We start from the raw sequence: 19,390 nt of genomic DNA on the forward strand, positions 1-19,390 counted from the left end.
CACCTGGACCTATTTATTGCCACTTCAAAGGACTGTAAAGGACTGTAAAACTACACTGTCTGAAAATAAATTAAAAAAATACAAATTAAGTACTTTTAGTTGTTAAGATTTATTGAAGAGCTGATAAGCACAGATTACTTGATATCAGAATGAGTGAATACATTTTAAAGTATAAAATAACTTAAATGTCCTGCAAACACAAGTATTCAAAATACAAATTTTAAATATGGATATTACAAAAAGCTTACTCGAAAATGGCCACATTGAAGTTGTCAAGAGACTGGCGCATGAACAAATTATCAGCGAGGGCACAGGTATGTACTGCACCTGAAAACACCAGATTTATCCACAGTTATATGAAAAAAAGCCTATCTAACCGAATTCTCGAGAAAAAAGTTACATATTTAGTGTGTAAAATGCGTTTTCACGTCGAGCCCCGGCGGACAGCGGGTCGCTATGCGTCGCTCTGCCGGCGATGGAGGCGCGGATCGCCGCAGCTGGCGTGAATCTGCCCGCTGATTACAAGTATGGATGAATTGGACGATCAAAGAGTTGCTTTGATCGCTTCTAAAGCCGTTATCTACTTCATAACATTCATTTTCTGAAATACTCAGTCTGAATAAAACAGTGATTCCTGATATGCCTGCCGTTTTCTTTTTTTGATTGGCCGGTTGTGGGCGCCATGTGATTCAGCGAGGGAGGGAGGGATCATAGAGCTACATTGAAGATATAGATCTACGTATTTAGAATGCATAGAAACTGTGATTGATCATAAATCGTGCACAAACTTATAAAAAAACGTTTTTTAATGGCTCCAACTGCTCACCGAGAACGGCCGACAACATCACATTTAGTTTTCATCATAAATCTTCACTTGGCCTATCAACACGATTTAAAAACGAGTATTAAGCTTAGAATGTGCTCTGACCAGATCTGGTGAAATTGAGTCTCAGCGCCCAAACACCGTCCCGCTACGTCATTGTAAACGAGGCATGTGAAACATATGCTGCATTGCGTATGTGGTGCTACAAGGGTTTTTAAACAGCGAATATACCGAAATTGGCAAAATGACATTGGTCATTTTTGTAAATTTCGGTATCGATAAATTTTCAGTTTATCGCCCAGGCCTACTCCTGACTGTGCTTGTTAACCATGAATAGGACAGAGCCAGGTCTCACCGCTCTGCTTGAAGTCCCTTTTCATTAATGTTTGATGTAAATCAATTTGTGCAGGGGGTAGTGTGTTCAGTAAAAGACCACAGCTCTGCATGTGGAGCCTAAAGAGCTGCTATCACTCTTTTTCTACACGCAGACGATTGTTCCGTTTTAATCGGGTGTTTTCTTTCCCTTTCAAATCCTGTAGCGTTTCACTCTGGTGCATCTGTTTAACCAAACCTGGTGACTAAAAGTGATTTCTATAGTGTGTGCACATGACTGACAGCGGAAGTGTTTACAAGAGACAAGGGCATTGTGGCCTGGAGACCTCAAGGGTGCTTGTTTTGAGACTCCAGTGTCACATTGTACTAGAACGTTTGAAGAGCATGTTCAAGAGTCTCCGTGGTATCTGGGCTTTAACCACAACATCCTGAAGAGCTTCTGAACGTGTTGGATTGAGGCTTTCCTCAGCCAACAAAGGAAACTTTCCTGACTGCCACTTCTGTTTGTGATATGTTTTTAAAAGATTCCAAACAAACTTGTTCGTCAACACTTAGGCCGCAATCGTACAAAAACATAAGTTTTTGTGTTAATGAGCTCTGACCACCGTCGTCATGTAAACGAACACTCAAAACACAGGTTTTGCATTTTCACTTGAAATAATTGCGGAAGAATCAGTGGAAGAATATATGATGTATGCGGTAATGTTAATTGTCTTGCCAGCTGTCAGGCTTTCAGAGAATCATAGCGCTCCCAAACCCACAGTAAACAACTGCAGAAAACAATGACCTGAGGCAGCATCCCTCTCTAACCGTTCACATTCATCCAATGTCCTTGCCTGCAGGACAAGCATAAAAGATAAGCTTAACTTCTTGAAGTTCTTCTTTTACAAGGCTCGCTACTAAATTAAAGCGGTTGTGAGTTCATATCATTCTATTTCATTCAGAAAAGCACAGAACCTCCTGTACTTTAAGCCCCTGGTTCTGATCTGTTTGATGCTATTCACAACAACAGTCATCACGTTGTCATATTTCGGGCTTTTGCTGCAACCAGTAGCAGACGCCTTTCTTTTTGTGCTGGATCATGGCAGATGTAGATGATAGAACGTACCAGAGTGGCAAGCTCAAAGAAGGTAACTGCTGTCTGGCTGTTCATCGGAAGTCCACTCCCCTCACGGGCCGCACTAATAATATACTTTCATATCAAGTGGGGGCCACAACATATCTTCCTGCGGGCCGCAATTGGCCCACAGGCCACAAGTTTGAGACCCCTGCGCTACAGGATGAACGATCAATCTCCCCGGGAGATCAATGAGAGGAGGAAAATGCTTTACCCGATCCTCAAAGAAAACAGACAGAAGGGGAAAAGAACCTCACTGGTAGTGGATAAACGTTATATTGATAGTCAGCTGTACAGAGAGTCATCCACCACACCCTGGTTCTTTGTAAATAAATAAATAAATAAATAAATAAAGATAGTAATCAATGATAATAATATAAATAGGGACAAGTATCCCAGATATCTGATTATTACAAAACAACAACAAAAAACAAAAACAACATCGAACCATACACACGAACTGATACAAACAAACAACAACTAAACATTCCAGTAGCAATTACGTAGATATGAATAGGTATCAATTGGTGCATTTTGGTACTTTTGGAAATGGCAATTCAAATATTCACAAAGTGTAAGACAATCATAAAGATCCCCAAACCCTTTGACACATGGTTGTTTGAATTTACAGCTCCTTATCCTTAGGGTGTCTGGCTTATCTCACCTTCTGATCCAACCATAAAACTAAGACGTAACAGCTTTTCCCAGGTCAGAGTTAAATTCATGAACCACACTTGAGATGAGACATGAAATGATACGTCTGAGAGCCTCTGCTGCCAAGGTGATGGGCAGCTCACTGACTCCAGAGAGTCCTTCAGCCACAGCAAACAGGTTAGGATTCGTGCATCAGCAAACTTCAGTCCAGAGGATCCCAGCTTGCTGACGTCACAAGAGGAGGCCTGAAAAAACATACTTCTACCAGGATGAATAATTACCACTTCAGCTGCGGATTGAGGTTAGCTGCCGTCAAGGTTCTCTATATCCTCAGTCCTCCATTCAGGCACTGCACATCATCTACAGAAGCGGTACACAATGTGTATAATAGGGTGGTCTGTAATATAGGCAAAAAAAAGTTACTAGTATTGATGATGATGCCCCCCCCCAAAAACAAATTTAAAAAAAAATAAAAAATTGCCATTCTGTTGACATATGTGAAATTTCAGATATTTTCAGATTTAGAGGTGGCTCATCCCTCATAAGGTTTTATCTATTTTCACATAATTTGCCCTCTTCACGATAGTGGTAAACACACACATGTTCAGTAAATGCTGTAAATACACTGTGTGATTCAGAATTCATAGCAACTTGATTACAAAAGTATGCATTTCGGTAGAGTAAGAAAATTAATTTCATAGACAATAAAGGATTGAACTGAACAATCTGCAATGCATTTCCTAAGAAAGCTGTTATTGTTGTTTCCGTTTCATTAGCAAATTGAATGTTTTTTTTGCAAGGAAAATAGTCAGGTTATTTTTCACCCCCCCAAAAAATCACTCAAAATACGGTAAAATTTTTCAAATTTAAAGACCTGTGAGCCACCTTTTAAAATCTTAATCTTAAAATGATTAATTATTATTAATTCTTAATATTATTCACCTGAAAAAAATATTTTGGGTTGTTCATTTGAACGGTAAAAGGAACTGAATAAGGGGCTGCCATCAATGATTTACTGAGTTAGATTTTTTTCGGACCACCCTATATGTTCCAAACATATACAGCTAAAGTGTTCAACATCTGCTTTTTCACATTACAATTAAGTGAATGTCCACCATTGAGAAATGCATCAATCACTGTCTTCTGCTTAAACTGTATCATGTTCCTGCAAGCAAAGTCTAACACAAGCCATGAACTGACTGATTCGTTTTGATTGTATATTTTGAATATTATGTCCCCCGGCTAGCTCAGTTGGTAGAGCACGAGACTCACAATATCAAGGTAGTAGGTTCGTGTCCCATAATGGGCGCCACCTTACCGTTGGCTCACCACCTGCAGGAAAGGTTCTTAATCGGTGCAATGTGATCTGGGTGACAGTGCTCAGACTGCCACCCCCAGGACCTGGAAACGGATAAGCGGAAGAAAATGGATGGATGGATTTTTAATATTTTTGGTGCTGAACAGTCCAACTGAACTTTTAAAATAAAGAAATAGCTGACCTCTGATCGATAGTTATTGCTGATAAAACCTTTGGAGTCGCACAAAATAAAAAAGAAGCCACAAGTTGTGAACTGGCTCTCACTATTTTTATTTTGTTTTACTACAGAGGAAGCAGGATGAAGTCATAGGATTGTTGCATGGATGCACAGCACTTTAATAAAAACCAGCAGGCTTTCAAAGCACACAATAACGAAGATGTGGTCCCAGTATTTCCAGAGGATATGAAGTGTATTCCACTGCTACGTGGCAGGAGGAAGTTGGTAGCAAGGATAGGGCTTTCAGCCCTTCACTGTTTCGCCAACAGCTTCCAGCCAGCCAAATCAGTGGAAGCCAAATGAGGCTGACACCGTCAGAAGTTGCCCCCAGTGCTGCCATCATCTCATGTATTTCCATAATGAGTGGCTTCCCCACTATGTGCAGCTGCGGGATGCGTCATATCCAAATGAAACCTATTGAAGGAAGGTCTGGGGGCTTTATATAAACATGTTAAGGATCTGTTTCAAGGCCAGAGGTGCAGGCTTGAGTTAGTACCTCTATGGGAAGTCATATTATAAGGAACGTGATACTTGCAGCACCGCAGCACTGACACATTGCTTACCTATCTGTCATTTTTCTCCGAGTCGATAGGTGACCCATAATTTCTGTCCTTTTCAGCCTTCGCAGTTACAGGCTAAGTACACGAGGGCATGCCTGAGCTCATTTATACTGCACAAATGTTAAGTACAACAGGCCTGGCTCACCATGTGGAGCTTGTGGACCTGACACAGACTCCTTATAACAGCAAATATTTATTCTCCCGCTGTAATCTTGTCCATTCAACAAATCTGCAACTGTATGAGGTGAAAGTGAGGTCTGTGCCACGCACGCACGCGCGCACACGCGCACACGCGCACACACGCACACACGCACACACACACACACACACACACACAGTGTCATCACAGAGATGGCAGATGTGTTCCAGAAACTGCATTCCTAATGGGTTGAGTGTCTGAAATGTCCCAGAAGAGGCAGAGATGAAGAATGATTCAGAGTGATTCAGAAACACATGCAGAGCACTGCAATAAAAAAATAAAAACACCACCCATAAACTAACATTTTATTTACAAAAAGCCACAAGCAGCATTTTTCCAGTTGGTGTACTCAACTCAAATATAACAAGAATCAAGCACACAATGAAGCCACCTCTGTTTCGGAAGGAGTCTATTTCTGAAACATGTCACCAGCCTGTGTTATAATTGCTTATAAAATTAGAGAGACTGTCCCACACATAACAACAAAAGGGGATAAAAAACAGTAACAATGGTATTTATGATCGTACCATCACCCGAGATGCACCAGCTATAGGAAATTGCTGAAGTTCAGCTAAGGCTGACCAAATCTGTCAGTTCTGTTAAAAGTTTTATGTTCGTATCAAACTAAAGAAAATACTTCTGGCCTAAAGATGTTGTAAAATGGAGGTTCAGAAAAAAAACAAAAAACTATAACCTGCTCCTTATTTTTGAGTTTTAACATATCTCAAAAAAGCCAAGTTAATTTTTAATAAAAAGCATGTATGGAATATTGTACATGTATAATCCATCAAAAAGTAATTTTTCAATATCACTATCAACAATACTGAAAGAAATCTTTTCACAGAACTTTATAGACTCATGACAAGAGCGTGATGAATTTCACTGTACAGAAGATGGTATCAAGACTTGAAGTGACAGGAGGGGAAAGAAAGTTAAGCTGTGTATCAAGTTGTGAGTACTACTTACTTTGATAGGGAGACTCCTCCAGCTTTACCGATGAGCTCCTCGTGGTGGAGGACAGCGTCATCCCAAGGAATGTCCAGGAACTTCAACAGAGTCCTCATCCATTTCTCAGGATGGAGAACCAACTGTTCATAGTGCACTGGTAAACATTTGTCTGCTGCCTCCAGGCACTGAGTATACATGGTCTCTATTGCCCGATTCCACTTGGTCAGACAGTCCCGGTAGCTGCCCAAGTCGAAGCCAGCGATCGTCACCTTCCGAGAGATCATGGAGTGGACAGAAGCACGGCCGTCACGAATCATGAGCACAAACTTGGCACGAGGAAAGATCTTCGCCAGGTAAGACAGCGACTTCAGAGCAAAAGGGTCCTTGTTGCAGAGGAAGTTGGCAGGTTCACCGTGCTTGACGATGATTTCCAACAGGAAGGCCTGCATGGCGGCGTCCAGCACCTCGTCGGTCACCCCGGCCTCATCTAGGCGCATCTTTTCCCGGCCCGAGCGGCTCCACATCTGCTTCATGGCAAGAATACGTGGGATTACGCGGGTTTCTTCACCACAGCGCACCTCTGGATGGGCGTCTAGCATGGCTCGCATCAGCGTGGTCCCACTGCGCGGCACCCCACCGATGAAAATAAGCGGCATGTCTTTGTTGTAAACAAACGGCGTGCTGAGGTTCTGACCGGTCCGTAAAGTGGTCCGCATGCTCCTTCCCAGCGCTGACAGAGGCAGGACCCCTCCTGGCTGGCTGCGCTCCTCGATGCGATGATGGCACTCCATGGCATGGCGGCCCAGGTAGAAGACTGTGACCGAGCTGATGACCAGGCAGGCCACAAGCAAGTTCTGTTTCAGCTTCCCGATCATATTGTAGGCCACAAAAGGAGAATACAATATCACCACCAGGGCAAGTCAGGGGAAGGGGTGGGATAAAAGGAGCTGAAGGGCAATCAAGGTTCCCACCCTTTATGGATGTTTGCTGGGAACCGGGCATGGATCGAGCTCCCTGGTACACAGTAGGTGTCGAGTCCCCAGCTCCATGAGGCCTGGATTAAAGAAAAAGTAACAAAAAACAGGTTGATCTCGTTAAACTGAGGCAGCTGCAATCCAACTACAAGGCAAGTGAGAGAAGATGATCTAAAAACAATAGAGCCAGGTCAACGAGACAGACTTGGTTATGATTTAGAAGATGTTTCACTCCTTTTCCAACTGGCTTCATCAAGTGTAACTTGCAGTTGAACTGATGAAGCGCACCACAGCAATGCAATCTTCAAAGACAAATAACCAAGCTGATCCAATTAATTTGCTTTGAGATGTTTCGGAGCTACATCTGCTGCCACCAGCAGTCCAACAGTATGGCTGCACAGTACAGGGATGTCCCATCAGAATTTTTGTCCCTTGATGTTTAACTTCATGAAGATTGTTATATATGTAAAGCTTCTCCCCAAGAGGCATTTACTGAACACAGTATACATGTTGCTGTTTGAACTGATGCTTCACTTCTTGAAACTCTGATATTGCAGATGTTACGAGTCCGCCATTGACTTTTGTTCACTCTTTATTTTAAAAAATGTCCACACCGCTGTCGTTTTAGCCTTCGTGTTGCTGATGCTGCTACTGTGGAGATCAAGGAGAGAAAAAACAAATCCTGAGCTGATAAGCTCAATTTGGTAAAGTCAACCATGAGCTGATCATGACATCCCTAATCCATGCTCAACAAAATGGGAACATTAGAGTGTAAAACACTGTGAAGCCCTAAGAGATGATCTGTACTCCATCAGATCACCAGAGGCTGATGCTCTGCTCTCTGGTTGCCGAGAGACAGAAAATACAATAATGAGGAAAAAAAGGCTTTGTTGCTGTGACTGACATAATAATAAAAAAAGGAGGCAGAAAGTACAAGGTTGGAGTTGTCACAAAGAGAACTAATCAACACATCAGAGCAATTTTAAAGCCATTATCCAGTTCTGGGTAAAAGACACCGCTGAGGAGCACTTGTTACTTAAAAGGTACACACACAGGCACTTGTTAATATTGTTTTTGCTGACTGCAGTCATCTAGCTGGTTTAGGTTAACCGGTTTCCTGGTGTGGACGGCCCCTTAGTCTTCTTGGTTCAGGTCAGTGTTTTTCAATCTTTTGTATGTCGGTTCATGTTTGACACTGAAGAAATCCTCTGACATGCAGATTATTAAGGTTGTAAAGCAGGGGTCCTCAACTATTTCCCCCCGAGGGCCAAAATCTGACCAGCATGCCAAACCAAGGGCACGGGTTTTTTGCACGATGTCAGTAAAAGTTGTTTTAATTGCAAATGTTAGCTACATAAAAAAGCACTCTGAAAAAAGTAAGTGCAAAACCAACTATCTAATTATTTATACACTGAGAGAGACAGAGACACAAATACAGGGAGAGATTTACAGTTTCTTTCTTTTTAAATTCCATAATTGTTGTTTCAGTGCTCCTTTGGTTTCTGTTCTCATTTCATCCATTTGTTTTTCATTGTGATCTGTTGTATTTGAAGTAAAAAAAACTGCTATATAGATTAACTTATTATTACTATTGTTGTCATTTTTATTATAATACATCAGTTAGATGCCAAATAAACAAAAATGAATGAATTCACTCACCAATCCGTGAGAAAAATGATGAGATGAGGAAATTCCTCTGATGTATGTTGCATCAGAAAGTCTGTTTCTGGATTCTGTTTCTTTAAGTCAGTGATCAGAGGTGAAGAACACTCCTCCGCTAAATCCTCCACTCTTCTTGTCGCAGTATTATCCGACAGTTACCAATAACATTTTCCATCATTCCTGCCACATTCTTAATGTGACATAATGCATCTGAATATAGTTCTTAAATGGGCCTGACATTCCTAGAACATCTTTTTGGCTCCAATAAATCTACCAAGAATATCAAGAATCACCTGTATTGGTGAAGTTTGTAACTGAGCGTGTGGATTAGTTGTGATGTGTGTTGATGTGTTATACAGAGTGACAGCATTTGCTCCCTGCAGCATCCTCCTCTCTGATCAACTCCATGGAATTTCTCTGAATGCTGAGCGGTCTGGAGTCTGTGAACTGTTCAGTAGCTGTTGGTAGAATAACTGACGTGTGTGGAGTCATATATTTTTAAACTCAGTTACTGATCTGAAGCCACCACGGCTAGCTCAGTTGGTAGAGCATGAGACTTGCAATCTCAAGGTAGTGGTTTTGTGTCCCACGCCGGGCGCCACCTTTCCGTGGGCTCACCACCTGCAGGAAGGCTCTTAATCGGTGCAATGTGATCTGGGTGACAGTGCTCAGACTGCCATCCCCGCGACCCGGAAATGGATAAGCAGGAGAAGATGGATGGATGGATGGATGGATGGATGATCTGACGCCTCCACAAGACGCACCTGAGACGGTGATTCTCATTTCCTCTGGTAAAGTCAGTGAGGCACTAAGCCTGTCTGTTAGATGTGAGAGGTATCACTTTGATTTATTTTTGATGGCCAGACCTTTGCACTGAACCATATGTTATTGGAAAAGAACAAATTTCGTCATTTATTAGTCTTTATTTTCATTGTCCGAATTTGCTGTATTGAGTTTCAAACTGAGTAGGTGTATTATTCTATCTATTGTTTTACTTAAGGTTTTAGTAAGAGGCATAACATTAAGAAGTATAATTATATAATGTTAAAAGTTATCATTTTTGCATTTTAATCATCTGATTTTCTAAGCTGAATAATTTTTGTCACATTATTTGTCTTGTTTTTACGTGTCAGAAAGTTATTAAAGAAAAAACCAGTTCAATTGCCACACAACTTCAGTAAATACATTTTTTACCACAATCAAATGGATTTTCACCAATATAAACATATTAAAAAACGCAACTGTGTGTGCTACTAAATTTGTCTTTGTTCTACTGAAATATTTAGCTTGCTCGTCAGTGTACAGTCCTGTGATGACAGAATCATTATGCTTTAAGTCTCAAGCCATTTTGTTGTGGAGAAAGAGGGAGAAACAGTTTTTCTGAGTGGTTTGCGATGTAGTTAATATTTGACATTTCTGCTTACACTATTTACGTATCTGTCTACGGTTTTGCAACATGTGTACCCCCCAATATTAAACTCAGTCCACCCCCCTTGGCTGCAACAACGAATCGATAAAATTTGATTATTAAAAGTGTTGGCAACGAATTTCATTATCGGTTCGTTGTGTTGCGCGATTTATGCGTCACTCGCCATGTTGCAGAGCCGTTCACTTCACCTTCAGAACTTTATCAATGCTGGCTGACTGATATAAAGTAAATAGAACCTCAGCCTGCAGAGCGTGTTGAACGGAGCGAGGCGGAGGCGATACAGCAGAACCTATGAGGAGCAGACCTGGTAAAAGCGACACGCTGTACTGGACACGTCACTGCACGGACACATATTGACTGTTTACACGCCTTAATGAGCGACAACCTGCCTGACGCGGACAACGGACAGGTTTTCCTGGTAAATTTTAAGCTGAACGACACTGAAACGGCCAAAATACTTGGGTTCGACCGGAATATTAGAATATTCAGGCAACGGGTGATACATGATTGCCTCAGTGCTACACTCACTTCCATACATGTAACGTAATGTAATGTAACCATCCCGAAAATCCCCGCAGAGCCTAGTGCACAGGGTGGATGACGAGTTTGAATGTTTCATTAAAATTGACTTTCAGTAACTGTTTAATCTTGTAAAAATGTAGGGAATTTTATTACATACACTGTGACCACAACAAAGAAAAACTTTAAAGTGTAAATTTTAAGGTTATTATAGCAATATTTTATCAGTCTGGTCCTCTCAAGATGAAACTGGACTGTATGTGGTCCCTGAAGTAAATTAAATCTTATTTAATAATTAGCTTCTACACATCTTATATATATAGTATACATCTCTCTCTATATATAGTATACATCTTTGTATTGGTTCAGTTATGTTCTTTTAAATAACCTAAACATATTTGGTGTTTGGTTCGTTCAATATCAACTGGTCCTACAATTTGAGATTTTTTATTATTTTTTTCATCTGATTCATCGATTAATCAAAAAAATAATCTATCGATTAATCGATTATCAAAATAATCGTTAGTTGCAGCCCTAAGGTGAACCCAGAGTGTATTACGATGGCAATCATATATCACCCGTTAACATCACTGTAACTTCAATTCCAGGTCTTTATCGGGTTATGACCGGAGGCTGAGGTCTGCATGAGGCTGCATTGCGCTCCGCTACTAGACACATCATTAATATTTTCTACCCACAGTACTTCTTTATAATAATGAAGTCAGACTTTTGGTTCATCAGTAACTACTAAACAAACAACATACTACTGTAAATGAAAGCTTGGATGTTTTAGCCATAAAATTAGCCTTTTAATGGCTTCATGTGAAAGAGAACTTTAATCAGCTTGTGTTTATGTAGGTCATCATTATAAATGGCTGTAGAGCTGCGTTCTATCATTATACACCTCCATTCCTCCTGATGTTGAAGCATTTGATTCAGACACATCCAGAAATAAAGTGAAAGGAGCAGAAATTCACTATGAAATGCCCAAATGTTGAAAAATAAGCCCCAAGCTCAAGTTGTGCGCTGTTTTTTCAGCCATCTTTTTTGAAGATTGACTGTCCAAGTGACGTCTGAAGGTGGATTTGCATCAATTAAAAAAAAAAAAAAAAAAAAAGATTCAAGCTTTAAAAACAGGGATGGACTCTGTCAAGACGATTAAAATATGTTGCGAGTCCAATGGCCGAGTCAAATAACAAGGAGTCGAAAGTGTTACCTTTATTGCTATCCAGACTCGAAGCGTAGCTGGGAGCGAGGTAATGACTTCTGGCTCGTAGCATGTAACTTGCTTCTCGTGGTCCGGGTTAACACGCCGAAGGACTTCACAACAAGGCGGTAGCTTCCAAAGCTGAACTCAGACGTAATTTCCACTATTGCACTACAATCGCGGGGAACAAATCACTGTCAGCGGGCTCGCTCTGACCGGGTCGCTAACAACAACACACAGAACTTTAGACATAGAGCTATAGACACAGAACTATTCATAGAGCTACACACAAATGATTCTTCCCTGAACACACCTCTCTCCTACGTCACAGTTGCATGTTTTCCAGCTCATCTCAAGAGGGCAGTATTGCAACACAAGTCTGTGTGTGTGTGTGTGTGTGTGTGTGTGTGTGTGTGTGTGTGTGTGTGTGTGTGTGTGTGTGTGTGTGTGTGTGTGTGTGTGTGTGTGTGTGTGTTTCGTCTCAGCTTGGCATGCAGCGAGCAGCTGTGAGAGAGAATGAGCCCTGCTGATGCGGACCTCTTGAAAAAATTATTGTTAATCGAGAACCGTTTAAAATAAAGACAAAAGTAGCCCCTCATTCAAAGCACAAGACCTCTAGCTAAGTATTGGTGTAGATTCATCAATCTTTGAGCATGTTTGGTTGGCGAAATGTGTGATCAAAAGTCACTCTTGAAGGTGATACGATATTCGCCGTCAGAGAAGATAGCGTTTAAGCTGCGGCGAGAAAGCTGGGTTCGGTGTTCGGAACTTTGATGGCTAATTAAAACACCATTTGATGACTGAAAATGATATTCAAGATTATTGAGGAGAAGAGTGTCCTCTATCATTTAATAGGTTTTTGAAGTCGATAGATATTCGTGCTCAGAGCAGCTAGCGTTTCCATATCTTATTTTGAAAGGTAAACTGCAGACTTTGTGTTGGATTTAGATCAGGTGCAGCAGCGTGTGATCTGCAGGGCTTGAAGAGACGAACAATTGAGTTTTGGTTTGATCTTGCTACGACACTCCTACGGGCCGTGGTTGCCGTTTAAGTGTTTGAAGGTGGCACTAGAGAGCACATTTTGGCACTCTGGGGGTTTCTTTGTTACATTTTCTTATAATGTTATCCAGTGTTAATGAGCGTGCCAAATTTGGTGAGTTTTTGAGCATGTTTAGGGGGACAAATGTATTCTCCTTCAGGAGGTTGAAGGCCTTTTTTGGTAGAAAATCGTACTTTGAAAGGCAAACTGCGGACTTCCTGTTGGATTTAGATCTGGGGTACCAGTGCGTGAATTTTAGGTCTCGATGAGACGAACAATTGAGTTTTGGTTTGATCTCTCTACGACATTCCTACAGGCTAGGTGGCCGTTTTGTTTTTTTTAGGTGGCGCAAGAGAGACATTTTAGCCTTCTGCGGGATATTTTTTACATTTCCTTAATTGCCAAATTTGGTGAGTTTATATGCAAGTTTGCTGCAAAAGAAGAAAAATAAGAAGAAACATTATAAAAACAATAGTGACCTGGCCTCCAGGCCCAGGCCTCCTTTCCCTGGGAAAAAATTATGTGTTTTCAATTGAAACGGTGTCGTGTAAACGGGGCCAAGGAGTGAAAACCAGATAATAGATATAATTTCGGTCAGTATGTCCACTATGACTGCCTTTGCTCTACTAGCTTCAACATTGTAAAGCAGCTTGAGCACAGGTTGTACACGACTGCAGTATAAAAATCAAGTGTACATGGAAACGATCAGGACCTGGACTAGTTCTTTTAGCACATTTTGTGTTGTCTTGTGTTCAGTCATCGAGCTTACCAGGTGTGTCACCACAGCAATCCCAATTTAAGAGCACAAGCTTGGGGTTCGAGATAAAGGGCTCCGATGGCCAGCTTGATAAACTGCAGTTGAGATTCCGAGCTGCATCGTGTTACACCTCGCACCTAGGCTGAAATGTGTTTGTATTAAATTAATTGAGGGTCTTCTCTCCTGTTACTGATATTTCATCCTCCTGGCAGCAGATTTTTCCCATTGATCTGTTAGGGGAAGCAGCGCAGGCTGAGCTGCTCTCTATGGAGCCGTGTTGAAACCAAACCACATCAAACACTTAATAATCTCGCGGAGGCCCGGTGTGGAGGAGTGTGTGTGCGTGAGAAGATAAAGTGACATGAGGAAAGCAGGGATGCTTAGCTGCTCCAGTCACTCTGCTCCAACATGAAATGATAAGAACAGCAGCCTGGTTAAAAGGTTTCTTCGATTAAACGTTACAATGATGAATGAATTACTCAAACTCTGTCAAACACTGTCAGGAGCTAAAACCAGCAGGATAAAAACTAAAAGTCTGTGAATTTAAAAACTTCCAAGACTTCTCTGAAATGTATGAAAAGCTGTTAAATTGATTTTACAGCTACAAAGTACAAAAAAAAGTTTGTCACATACTGACTTCAGCACGAATTACAACCACCAAGGACGGAATAAAATCATCGGCGTACATTTATCTGTAAGATTCTATCAAAACTATTGCACAGATTTTGTCAAACTTTTCACCAAACATTGATATTATGCCATGGGAGATTCCATTAAAGTATGTAGGTGATCTGGATTCTGGATCAGGATTTAATTTTATAGGTTTTTAAGGATTACACCCAAACTACAAGACGGATTTTCACCACTGATAGATGTAACCATTGACGGACGTCAAAAATCTGTGATTACTGTTGTTCAAAAAAGTCCCTCACAAACTAGAGATACTTACGGAAAATTCTTTAGAGCTTCTATTAATGCCCATTTCACGGCAATTGTAATGTCTTACAAGGGAGCTGTAGTTTGCTTTGAGAGCTAAGATAATCCTACAGCTTTAGTAGTCTCCACATTCTTTACATGATCAGTTATAGTCACCTGTTCCTACACACATTTACACACAAATACAGACAACAATGATGTAAGATTGGGATTAGAAGAAGACCAGTTCAACAAAGTGTGCCAAAGCTGCCATACAAACCAAAATGGTGAAAACCTTGTCCTACAAACTTCCCATAGTTTTCAAAAGAGGTAAGAATTGATGACAAGGTGATATTATTTTCTTGTCTTTGATGAGCAAATATTGCTGCAGTGTGGTTGAAAACCAAGGTTTTTATCAGTTGATAAGCCTGATGAGGCTATTTCAATCACTTGTGTTCTGAATGAAACCATCCTAATTTACATACATTTTATAGGACAAATAGGAAAAAACATTTATGTTAACACATGGGTGTTTCTCAAGGGTGTAAAAGCTCCATTTTTAGGGCTGCAGAATAATAATCTTGTTGAGTATTGCAATAACAATGTGATTTGTGATTAATACACTTTTGTCGATGATGCTAAAGTCTTTGTAATTTAGGATCCGGGAGAGCTCTTTCTCCGGCTCCTAATTTTAACTAGCTGTGACCTAGTGGTAAATAAAGAATCCATAAAGAGTCTGTTGTAACAGTGCTTCTTTTGACTGTACCTCAACACAAGAAAACTATCAAATCTGACCTTCAACCATAAGTCTCATTCTAACCATTAATTCATCCTTCACAGGCTTGTCCCAAGCTTCTGTGTCTCTCGGAGCTCAGACATCCAATACTCAATTCCAATGGCTCTGGCTGAATGTGGAGCTGATGTCAGTGCGTCAGGAAGGAGGACGGGATGTTAGGAAGACAGAAGGAACAGAAGATTTAACAGTTTCTTTCCAACTTATCTTCGCAGCACTCAGGCGTGAAGCCAAATGTTTCCTCAAAGTGCCTCAATTCACTTCCTAAAATAATTATACCATAATATACAGTCAATAACATCTGGATTGGTGACATAAACCACATCTTGTAGTTAGTACTTCAGATTCCAAAGGGAGTTAGTATCAGCCATAAGCAGTTCATTCCCCTACAATAGCATCCTGGAGCTCAGGCATGCAGCTCAAAATGTAACTTACACATTGAAATTATAGAGACATTCCGGTCGTGTGCTCAGGGGGCCTCAATCAGATTGTCCAATTGCGACGATGTACGATCACAGATACAACCCTAACTTTTCTTTCTTTCTTTATTGGATTGGATTCTTGGAGACATCTTTGTCGTCTTTCTACTATGACACATTTCATTGCCAAGACTGTTGCATCATCCATATGTTGCCATCTATGTGAAAAAAAAGTTTTTTTTCTCCAAACTCAGCATTTCATATTTTGAAATTAGGGACGCATCGATGCTACTTTATGGAAGGACGAGTACAAGTACAAGTACAAGTACTAACCTTTGGTTACTTTCTAATACCGAGTACCGGTACAAGTACTTATGAAATGCCATCAAGCTTTGGCCGTGGAACCAAGCTCCCCTCTTCTGATTGGCTGTGAAATCAGTTGATCTCAGTAAAAATGTGAGCATGTCAGTTTTTTAATCTGTGACTTGTAAAATAGGATTTGCGCAACTGTAATTAAGAATTTGTGAATGTGTAAGTGTTGCATTTGTGGACGGAAAAAATTTAATCTACAAGAACACAACCCATGGTACACCATTACAAATCCCTCTAAGTGCACAAACCTTTTTCACCAATGGCACCTTCATATCAGGCCCGATTCCCAATTCTGGTATCGGTATTGGTGCATCCTTATTTCAGAATCCTTGTTTACATGGATATGTAGTGTTGCAATTCAAAAATGTTGCAATCTGTGAAGTTACTCAGTGAATCACAATGGCCAAAAACACAACAAAAATGTACTCTTATCAATTGAAATCACTGTCATGTTAACAGGGCCGCAGCTTCTTGCAACATGCTACAACACGTTCTCATATGTAAATCAGGAGGTACTTTATGTAGAAATATTTGAGAAAAACAACCTTTTCAGATTTCAAATTTCTGGAACAGCCCAAATGTAACAGCTTCAGCAACTTCTTTAAGCAGCCGATTGTTTTTTTTTGAGGACCTACAACAACAAATCACAACCCTTGTTTCATGCCAAAGCTAAACGTACCCTGCTCGTGATAAATAGAGAGAATCCCCAGTGCAGAATGACCCTCCCACTAGTTTCCTGTCATATCTGTGATCTGACACATTCCTACAAGACCAAAGATCAGGACCTAGCCCACAAACTGAGGCCCCTCAGACTCAAACGTCGATCACGTGGTCAGAACTAACTCAATCATCCCTCCCAGCTATGACGCAGAGGATGAGAGGAGCAAAGTTATAGCAGAACGTCTTAATGTATGGCTGCTGTCATGCTGCTTCCTGGTCTGATCTGCAGGGATTACAGAGGGATGAGGGAAACATCTTCCTCCCCCCTATTATTTGCACAAACCTTGAGTCAACCGTGAGTGACCAAGGAATTTCATTTGCTTATACACCTGTTGTGCTGTTTATGACCTGCAGGGACCTTTTTCTCTGTGTCTTCAGAAGCACAGTCAAAGATGGGAAAATCTGACATTCCGTCAAACATGAAAAACCCACCCCTGTGGCAAAGCTCTGTGCTTAAAGATTTAATGTTAAATCACGGGACCTGTGGCGACAAACATTTGTTTACAGTTGCTCTAAATTAATAAGCTGTTTGGAATTTATATTACTTTTCCCATTAAATTAGTTCACCCAAGAAATCACCAGCGAAGGAATAAACACAAACCACTTTATTGTGAGGTACCTTGTTGGAGAAGAAATTAAACCCTACGCCGGGCTGTAAAAAAAAGTGCCAAAACTGGAAAATATTTAATTATTGCACACTTAAATAGATGAACAGGACTTCTGCTTCACAATTAAGAAGGAACGCATTCAGAAAACACTAAACCCATCAGATCTAGTGTTTCAAGCTATGCTTCTGAAATGGGTCGTGGTGATAACACGCAGCAGCAGATACTCACGTCAGCCTTTTGAAACAGGCACCGTACAAGTTCACAAAAATTGATCGAAAGATGTTTTCACTTAAAAAGACTGAGCCCCTTCAGCAATCAGCACAGGAATAGTATTAATTGTTTAACAAGGCACAACTTAACTGTCATTCGCCGCCCATCAACCCAAGACTGAATAATAACCTGCAGCCACACTCAAGCTATATGTCATATTAAACCTCTTATCCTGCGCGATCTGAGAAGATAACACAATGAGCTCATGAGATCTGCTGTGAAATGCACTATGGAGGGACACTAAATGTTAATCTGCAGAATAGTGCACGGAGCAAACAGCCACATTAGGAGACCTTCCACACGAGAACACTGGTTCACATAAAAGCACCGTTGTTGGCCGATCATCCACACAAGGCCTGAAGAAGCCTGAAAACGCTTTTTTTTTTTTTTCAACATGGGTCCCAGAATGGGGAAATTCTATTGTGAGGTGTGGACAGCAAAGAAGATCATCTGTGGAAAAACGATGATGTCATCACCCCCCCTCACCGCCCACGGCAGTTTGTGATGTCACCTAATAACCACAACAATCACGGACTACATGCTCCAGTCGAGCTGCAGAAGTTATTGATGCTAGCTGGAGGAGGAGCAGGGCCATAGGCCTATATAACTCTCGAACAAACACTAGCATTTACCTGTGTCACATTTCTTTCTGTTCTTATCTATGTTTCTCCATTACCTGCACATCTGCAATTTCCAATGTTTCAGAAGAGTTGTGGTTTGTCAAGGTTTGAGTGTGTCTGACTCCTGTCTTTTAGGTATAATGTAATATTGAAATAATGAAAGATGAATCCCTCAACAAAATCTACTGCAGGAAGGACTAAATATGTTGATATGCAGAGCATGAAAGGACAGTGCATTCAGTCTTAATCAACGTGCATATTTCAAATGCCAAAATTGTGCAGGCCTAGTCGGTAGCCCATTTGTTCAGAAGCAGTTACACAGCATCCATTCATAACATACCTGCTTAATCCAGATTTGAATTGAATGGGAGTGGAGCTAGTATCGGCCCACATGCAGTGAATGCAAGGCATTCTGCCGCTTGTGGACAGTTTGTCCCTGTGAATGTGAGGAGAGTGAAGTGTGTCAGCATGATTTGGCATTTGACTTCACATCTCTGACAGTGCAGCGCCTGTCAACACGCTGCATCCGCAAACCAGTATGAGACACTAGCAGCTTACACAGGAAGTGGTCACACTTTCATGTTGCAGCTTTCCTGCTTGCATATCAGTCAGTTTATTTTTTCCTTCAATACTCTCTCTTAAAGCAATGCGTCAGTCAGGTAAATTAAGCATGGCTGACACGTTGGCACATGCCACAATTCACAGGTTATAAACAAAGAATGGCACATCACTAATCAGAGAAGTGACTCACTCGCAAGTAAATCTGCCAATGTTAAGACTGTGTGTGTGTGTGTGTGTGTGTGTGTGTGTGTGTGTGTGTGTGTGTGTGTGTGTGTGTGTGTGTGTGTGTGTGTGTGTGTGTGTGTGTGGAATGAATACAATTTCTAAAGCATTGAGACAAAATCTGGGCTGTGAAC

The 19,390-nt window shown here is 41.0% G+C and overlaps 1 protein-coding gene across 2 annotated transcripts in view; it reads right to left on the bottom strand.

Moving 5' to 3' along the window:
• tpst1 (tyrosylprotein sulfotransferase 1) overlaps positions 1 to 19,390 on the bottom strand; it is a 78,573-nt gene that overhangs the window by 51,286 nt on the left and 7,897 nt on the right. For both annotated transcript variants that reach the window (XM_080459010.1, XM_080459011.1), the window contains exon 2: positions 6,188 to 7,223. In XM_080459010.1, coding sequence (XP_080315136.1) covers positions 6,188 to 7,044 — 857 coding nt within the window. In that variant the 5' untranslated portion in view covers positions 7,045 to 7,223. The remainder of the gene's footprint in view (positions 1 to 6,187; positions 7,224 to 19,390) is intronic.

The sequence above is a fragment of the Lipophrys pholis genome, assembly GCF_963383615.2.
Source record: "Lipophrys pholis genome assembly, chromosome: 3".
NCBI classification, from domain to species: Eukaryota; Metazoa; Chordata; class Actinopteri; order Blenniiformes; family Blenniidae; genus Lipophrys; species Lipophrys pholis.